This window comes from Chrysochloris asiatica, unplaced genomic scaffold (assembly GCF_000296735.1).
Source record: "Chrysochloris asiatica unplaced genomic scaffold, ChrAsi1.0 scaffold00394, whole genome shotgun sequence".
Taxonomy (NCBI): domain Eukaryota; kingdom Metazoa; phylum Chordata; class Mammalia; order Afrosoricida; family Chrysochloridae; genus Chrysochloris; species Chrysochloris asiatica.
The window spans coordinates 594085-602921 of NW_006408912.1; the positions used below are offsets into that span (position 1 = coordinate 594085).

Consider the following 8837-nt stretch of genomic DNA (forward strand, 5'->3'; position numbering starts at 1 on the left):
GAATTCATATGTATTAACATTACCATAATGAACCTATGCCATATAGAAATTCAGGTTACCCATTAGGTAGAAGTTTTTTTAAAAAAAGAAACAAATGCATTTCATGATATAGGTACAGCAGCGTCTAACCCAAATTTGGTACATTTATCACGATACAAACTTTCTTCTCAACACAGCACAGGATAATTTTCTTGGAAAAAGGCTTGATTTAACATGGTGGGTGGGTGGGGTCAGTGGAGATTTTCAATGCATTTATGTAAATTACATAAACTGGATTGAGGTCTGAGTAACACCTGGAATTTGCAACCCCCCTAAAAGAAGTACCAGCTGCTAATAATGCTTATATTATATATAACTTAACGGAATAGAAAATTATGCAACTGTGGGTGCCAGTCTGCTTATAAAGGCGATGCTCTGGAGACAAAGTCTTCTCACAAACAGCGGGCAAGCAGGTTTCATTATTATGTGTTCAACAACAATCCTCAGCTCATTAAACAATGTCCTGCAACATAAAATTGCTGTTTTAGTTTAGTTTTGCTTTTTTGAAAGAAACACAAGGAAAAAGCAATATAATGTTGTTGTTGTTAAGTGCTGTTAAGTCAGTTCTGACTCATAGTGACCCTGTATAGGGTTTCTAAAGAGTGGCTGGTGGGTTTAAGTCACAAACCTTGTGATCTAGTGCTGATCTGATAGCACCACACGAGGACAAGCTAATGAAGGAACTTCTCATAGTCATTAAAGAATTTAAAGAAGCGAAATAACCGAGACTCTTTATAGGGAACACACACACACATAATAAAATTCTCAAAATCAACACTTGTGTCTGTTTTGGGTGGAAAAGTTTATGTAACAACAGCATTTAATAAATGGCTATCTCTGAGGACTAAGAATATGAATGATTTTCTATTTTCTTATGTTTTTGTTGGTAAGTGCTGTTGAGTTGGTTCTGATTCGTAGCCACCTATGTAGGGTTTCTGAGGAGCAGCTGGTGAGTTTAAACTGCAGACACTGTGGCTGAAACTGACCTTGTGGGTCCAGCGCCTTAACCTGCAGCAGCACATCAGGACTTTGTTTATAGTAGTTGTTGTTCAGTGCTGTCGAGTCGGTTCCGACCCATAGCAATCCTATATAAGGGTTTTCGAGGAGCAGCTAGTGGGTTTGAACCGCCAACTCTGTGGCTCAAACTGACCTTGTGGTCCAGCACATTATCCTGCAACGCCACACCAGGACTCCTTTATAGTAGAGTTGTATCATTCTCACATTTAACACTTAGCTTAAGGTAGCTCTACAAAAGAAAATGATATACTATGGGCTTGTTACTTCCAACTCATAGTGACCCTATATAGGAGTGGCTGGTGGGTTTAAACCACCAACCTTATGGTTAGCAGTCCTGTGCTTATCCTACAGTGCCACACTAGGACTCTATAATATAGGCAATTCTACCCCTTTCCTTAAATGAACATGCCTCTCAGAGTTTCTGTAAAATAGGAGTCTGTCCTTCTGAGTTGTGGTGAAGTTTAAACAAGACAATACAGATGTTAAAAAAAAAAAGAGGCTAAACTGGCTCTTTCTGCCTTCAGACTGAGTTCCAAATTGCCAGCATGAGACCCGTTGTTGTTGTGAAGTGCCATCGAGTTGATTCCTGTACAGGGTTTCTGAGAAGGTAGGTTGAAGTGCTAACATAATGGTTACTTATCCAGTGCTTATCCCACAATGCCACACCAGGACTCCATTACACCCATGTTGCTGTTGCTAAGTGCCATCGAGTCAGTACTGTACAGGGCTTTCAAGGAGTGGCTGGTGGGTTTGAACCACTGAGCTTGCAGTTCCCAGCCCAGTGCTAATCCTAAAGCGCCATCCCAGGACTCTATTACATCTACACAATCCTATTGTCTGGGTGGTTACTAGCTAAAGTTGGATATTGGAACCCACCAAGCAGTGAAACAGAAGGCTTAGTAATCAGCTTAGCAAAAAACTGTTGTTAGTTGCTAACAAGCTGATTGTAGCTCATGACAACTCTTGTGTTTACACAGTAGAACTGCTCGACAGGGTTTTGTTGTTAACTGTGTATTGTGTTGTAGGTGAAAATTTACGCTGCAAATCAGATTCCTATGTAGCCATGACATTGTTGGCAATTTTTGCAATGTGTCAACATTCTCATTCTTTCATTCTGTTGCCATTGATCTAGCTTTCCTCCTCCTCCTTGCCTTCTCATCTTTGCTTTTGGGTAAATGTTGACCATTTAGTTTCATATAGTTGATTGCTAAAGGGAGCCTATTAGTCATGAGTGACCTCCAGAAATAGCTTCAGTTCCAAATTTACAGGATTTCTTAGGGTGCTAGTCTCAAGAGTTTCTTTAGTCTCTATTGATCCAGTAGGTGAGGCCTTTAGGAATTTATTTTTGTTCTACGTTTTCTTTGCATCCTATTCTAGACTTTTCATTGTTACCTTGGTCAGAATGGTTGCTAATGGTAGCAGGGTACCATCTAGTTTTTAGACCATGGTTTGTGTGGTCTATTAGGCCTGTGGACTTGCTTCTTCTTTTCGCTTTTGATTTCTTCCTTTTACTTCAATACCTGTATCTTAGATGGTTGCTCACACGCTTTTTAAGACCCTAGACACTACTCATCAAACTAGTATCTTATCTTTATGAACTGTAATGCCAACTGACTAAGTTGTCTTCCATAAGGCATTTGGTATAGTCTGTATACTCTATATGTGTGGTTCATACAGTGATATACAGGATGTAATAAAGAGTAGTGTTTAGTCATAGAACACCGAAGCAAAGTCATCAACCTGTTTTGGGCATAAATGTGCATGTCACTGGAACTGTAGAGCAGCACTGACAGATGATGGAAAATGTTGTAAACCTCCATCCACTCTCTAATACAGTGGCCATCAGCTTTCGAGCACTTGAAATGTGGTTATTAGTGTGACTGAGTTTTCCATTTTACTGAATTTTTAAAAGATTATTTATTCTTGGTGAAAATATATACACAGCAAAACATGCACCCATTTAACAGTTTCTACATGTGTAATTTAGAGTCATTGGTTACATTCTTCACATTATGTGTTCATTCTCATCGTCTCTACCCAAATTATTTTACTCCTGTTAACTTAGACTCACAATTAAGAACAGCCCTTAAGCTATTCATCTATGTTCAAGAATTACTACTGTCAATTTGATCTCCTATAAATAATTCTCTAGAAGAGAGCAATGTTCAAAGTAGACATTTTTTACTAATTGAGCTAAACCATTGCTTGGTTTAAAGACAACTTCAAGGGACAGTTTCAGTTTGCAGTTTAAAGAGTATCTCTGAACATCCCTAGAACAACCAACCATATGAAATCATAGGGCAGCATATGCCTGGGAGAAAGCTCAGAAAGCAGAAAGGGAGAGGAATAATGGCCACAATGAACACAGGGAGGAAGTGGGCAGGCTGCTGAAGTATGGTTACACTGTGGGGATCGCAATCAATGTCATGAATCAAAATGGATGAACTGTAGAATGGAAAACCTATTTGCTCTATAAATGTTCATCCAAAACACAATAAAAAATTTATACATCTCAGGGCAAGAGATTTAAGAATTATCAATGGGCCTAGTTTATACATCTCAGGGCAAGAGGTCTAAGAGTTATTAATGAGTCTAGTAAGTCTGGATTCCCTAACAATAAAAATTCTGTTCCTTATTTTCCCCCTTTTGAATAGGACCCAGCTATTGAGCATTTTCTGGAATTTTAATTCAAAGTTTAAACGACCAAATGTAGCCTATACCTACCATCTTGGTAGTTCTAGACACACATCTAAACAGGACCGTTACCAATGTTAAGAAACATGATAAATGAAAATGGTACAAATTAATGATACATAACAGTCTCAAAACTGTTATAGTGTAATGTAGAAAATAGTTTTTATTAATCTGTTCATCAGTATATTTATAAGGTTAAACCCTTTTTGACACTTTCCACTAATTAAAATGCTTAGCTCTTTGAGAATGTTAGTACACTTATTGGTGCTACTCTGATGGATCATTATCCTTTTATTTGCATTCAACTGAACACATGAATTTATAAATTTGTTGTCATTGGTATGTGGAGAAAATATATGTAAAAATGAAGCGACTCTGCTAATGAAGAGACTGTCTGAAGTGAATACATTGACAGAAAGAAAGAAATTTCTGGAAACTTGTAAAAAATGAAAGTTTCTTTGCCACTTTTGTCTGCATGTAGAAATTATTGAATTTGTATAAATTCTGTTGTGTATATTGTTGTTAAGTGCCATAGAGTCAGTTCCAACTCATAGTGACCCTGCATAGGGTTTCGGAGGAGCAGCTGGTGAGCTTGAACTTCCGACCTTGAGAGTCAAACCAACTTTGCAGTCCAGCACATTAACCCACAGCGCCACATCAGGAAGCCTCTGCTGTATATAGTCTCAACAAAAACGACAAAAAAGAATCTATGCCTAAAATAAGTAAGCTTTTAATTCAGAAAAAAAAAAAGGCACTGTCTAAAAGAGCACAAAGATACTCTCAGAAAGGAATAATCAAAATTGCAGAAGCAAAAAATAAACTCTATATTAATAATCTAATAGGTTGGCTTTCATGAGGTAAGCTGTAAACAATTTGTGTTTTTATACTTTCTGGCTGATCCTAGGCTGCATCCTGACTTGATGGTACTTAACAAGAAGACTGCATCCTGTCCTTTGGTGAGCTCCTTGCAGGGAACTGGTCAACTGACTGCAAATGAAGTGTCTGTGGCCAATCAAGAGGCTGGCCTTGGTAGGAGGGCCATACCTTGAAACTGATTAGACGTTTATGTTGATATGCAGCCAAACTCACAGGTTTTTCACATAGAACACAGAAGAACACACAAAGCAGAAGGAAGAAGAAAAAACAGAGAGAAAAGGCAAGGAACCTACTTAGAGAGCTATAACACTGGTCAAAGACTGTAACACTGAATGCAGTGACAGGCCCATACGAGACCTATGAGGGGGTTAGTGTTGAGAGATGGCAGGGTCATCTGTTCAGAGGGCACCAAGCGGCACCTGTCCTGAGAGGGCCCAAGAGAGGTCTGCATGGCAGAGATGGGCCTGCTTGCTTGTACAGGTGAGAGGAACTGAGAGACTGCCCACGTATTTCCTGATCTGACCTTGAGTTGTGCCCTAATACTTGCTTAATAAACCACTCAAGTGTAGGTATGGTCTGTGAGTTCTGCGAAGCCACTGCAACAGATTTTCAAACCCAGAAGGAAGTAGAAGGTGCCATGGGAGGGGCAGCTAGTGTCAGAATTGGTAAAAAAGTAGGAGCGTGGAGATATGTTCATCCTTCACCTCCTAAGAATCAGCTTAAGGTTAATCCTGGCCATTAACCTCTCTGAAGCCTGATGTTATTCCTACCATTTTCCAATGCTGTATCAATGAAAAAATTTAAATTAAATTAACGCCTAAAATTACACACCTAGTAAATGAAGAGTCAGCATTCAGATTCTGTTTTTTTTATACTTTGTTTCTCAATGTGTAAAATACCATCTTAATACACTATTGGATTTAGGACTCTATTTTACTATAGATGAATTTTCTAAACTTGAAAAATGAAACAAAAATATTATGCTCCTACCAATATCTGAGGAATAGATTTTAAAAGCTATTGAAAACCAGTTATTCATTTTAGTTTTAGTCTTAAATTTTGAGATATTTGAGGATTCATAATTTACTGTATATTAATTTAACCTTTGTTCCTGGAGTAATCCACTGTTCTTTTCTTCTCCAATCAACTTTACACAAACTATAGCTATGGGTCAGAACTGACTCAACAGCATTTAACAATAAGAATAAAGGAGAATAATACTCTAATCATCCTGGCTCATACTTACTCCTCTGTCTCCTTACCTAAAATGTTTTCTATTCCAAAAGCTTTAATCTTTCTAGAACAAATCTCTATCTTCTGGCTCACTGATTTCCTGTACACTTCTTCAGTACTGATACAATAGCAACTGTAGTTATATAGTGGTGCTGCAGGATAAGCACTGGATTGCTAACTGCAAGGCTGGTGGTTTGAACCCACCAGCTGCTCCTTGGAAACCCTACATACAGCGTTGTTATGAATCAGAATCGCCTTGACAACAACACTCATGCACTGATCTGTGAATACTGTTTAAGTCATTGTTCCGTCCTTTCCTTGATATTTTTTTTTCCTTTTACTAGGAAAGTCCCCTGAGAATGTTGAATTTTCTAAGCTTTTGCAGTATAGTAGATGTGGTCAAGATAATTCCAGTCCCAATTTCTGAAAAGACAAAAAAACCCAACAACAACAACAACAACAAAAACAACCCTCATCAACTCAAGGTTGATGAGTCCCAGAACATAATTTGTGGAAACACTGCTTCCTTCTAATATCTAACAACTAGCTAATTAACTCTTAAGAGTGCAGATACTATAATTTTCACAATACTCTTAACAAATATAATACATTTAGTCATCAGCTTACCGGCAATATGGATTTCTTCTAGAGGAATACCGAAGAGTAAGAAATCTGTAGTATATAAAAGGCTGTAGTAAACTTCCTTGACCACTGTAATAAACAAACAAAAGGGTGACTAACATAAACATATAAATTCATATGCGTATTCTCAAAACTCAAAAGATAATTTGATTAGCAAATGCATCTTTTCATTCATAATATGATTATAGTACTATCTATTATATATAAGGAGTCCTGGTATGGCGCTGTGGGCTAATGCGTCAGACTGCAAGCTCGTTTGAACTGCAAGGTCAGTGGTTCAATCTCACTAGCTGTACCTCGGAAACCCTACACAGGGTCGTTTGGGGTGGAATCAACTCAAGGGCACTTTAACAACAGCAATTATATATAAGGAGTCCTGGTGTGGCATTGTGGGTTAACGCACTGGACTGCAAAGTTGGGTTGAATCTCATGGTTGGCGGTTCAAATTCACCAGATGCTCCTTGGAAACCCTATTCTGTGTTGCTATGGGTCGGAGCTGACTCAACAGCACTTGCCAACAACAAATTATACATAACTGAGTTATTGTAAAAACAGAAATGTATATATGATTAGCAACTGGTACAAGGCTAATGTTAAACTTTTATAAGCAAATGTCCATGTATGAATATTTTTTTGTAATTTTAAATTATCTGAAAACCCAGAAAAACTATATAAATACTTCCATTTTGTTGTTGCTGAGTGCCGACGAGTTGGTTCCGACCCTTAGCGATCCTGTATAGGGTTTCTGAGGAGTAGCTGTTGAGTTTGAACCTCCGACCTTGCAGTTCAAATGGCTTTGCAGTCTGGTGCATTAACCTACAGCACCACACCAGGACTCCATAATTACCACTAATTACTGATAATCAAGTTTTAGAACTTCTTAAAATATTAAAGGGGAAAGTGATTCATTTTACATAAAATAAAACAAAAAACTACAGTAAAGTTACAAAGGCTCACTAGTGAATCTACATATCCTGTACTAATTAATAACCTTGGTTAAAGAATACAATAATAATAGCCTAAGAGTAACATACAATATGTGCTGTTGTTGTTAAGTAGCGTCGAGTCAGTTCCAACTCATAGCGAACCTGGATAGGGCTTCCAAGGAGTAGCTGGTGAGCTTGAACCACTGACCTTGCATTCTAGCGTACTGACCCACAGTGCCCCACCAGGATGCCACAACATGTGCTAGAGGCCTCAAAAATTCATGGAAAAATGGAATTAAAGGATAATGGAATTTTTGATGTCTTCTTGATAAGCTTGTATGCTTGTGAAATTTCAAGTCTGGATTTCTTCCCTAGAAAAAGCTATTCGGATGAAGTTATTGACTGAATTAACTATAAATAAAATATAGCACGACCTAATGTGGAGTCCTGGTGTGGTGCTATGGGTTAATGCACTAGACTGCAAAGCCTTTTGAACTGCAAGGTTGGCGGTTCAATCTCACTAGGTGATCCTTGGAAACCCTAAACAGGGTCGCTATGGGTCGGAACTGACTCAACGGCACTTAACAACAACAGCAATGTGGACAGTGGAGAATTTAATTACATCATAGTTTGGATGAACCAGATATATGCTTATGTTAACAACTTTGAAAAAACACAAAATTATATATACACATATATAGATTATATATATGTATATATATAGATTATATATATCAACATATGTACAGTTAAAATAATGTGTCCCACATTATTCTTTCACTAGCTTAATTTATATAGGTGGAGAAGAGTGGTCTTTACAGAATCCAACCTGTTAGTAAACACTATATGAAGGACTATGATGCTATTTTAAATTTAATTATTCAGGCTGTCTAACTGAGATGAGTACTCTTTCTTTGTGTGTTCTCAAAATTATAGCATGTTTAGAGCAGTGGTTATGTGGTTGTATTCATGTAAGATGCACTTCATGCAGTGAACTAAACATACTTGCTGGGATGCAGTCAGCATGGTTCTTAGGCTGTTAGGATTTACAGTAAAATATTAGAATATAGATTAATCTAAGGACCTTTGACTCAATAGCACTTAACAACAACAACAACAAGGACCTTTGAAAAGATTGGCACTGTGGGTTAGACAGTGGACTGCTAACCACAAGGTCAGCAGTTCAAACTCACTAGCCATTTCAGGGGAGAAATATGAGGCTTTCTCATCATGTAAAGAATTACATTCTTGAGAATTCCATGAAGGGTTGCTATGAGTTGTAATTTATTCGGTGGCAGTGGATAGGTAGGACTTTTGAAAACCTTAATTAAAAAATTAAAGTATAATTGTTGTCAGTTGCCTTTGAGTGAGGTCTGACTCATAGAGAATTTGATCCAATAGAACAAAACA

The 8837-nt window shown here is 37.7% G+C and overlaps 1 protein-coding gene across 1 annotated transcript in view; it reads right to left on the bottom strand.

Moving 5' to 3' along the window:
* Nucleotides 1-372: 372 nt before the first annotated feature.
* The window catches only part of TMEM33 (transmembrane protein 33), a 26447-nt gene continuing 17982 nt past the window's right edge, over nt 373-8837 (bottom strand). Inside the window, exons 6-7 of the mRNA XM_006876599.1 lie at nt 6487-6570; nt 373-502 (exon numbers count right to left, since the gene is read on the bottom strand). Of these exons, the coding sequence (XP_006876661.1) occupies nt 373-502; nt 6487-6570 (214 nt within the window). The remainder of the gene's footprint in view (nt 503-6486; nt 6571-8837) is intronic.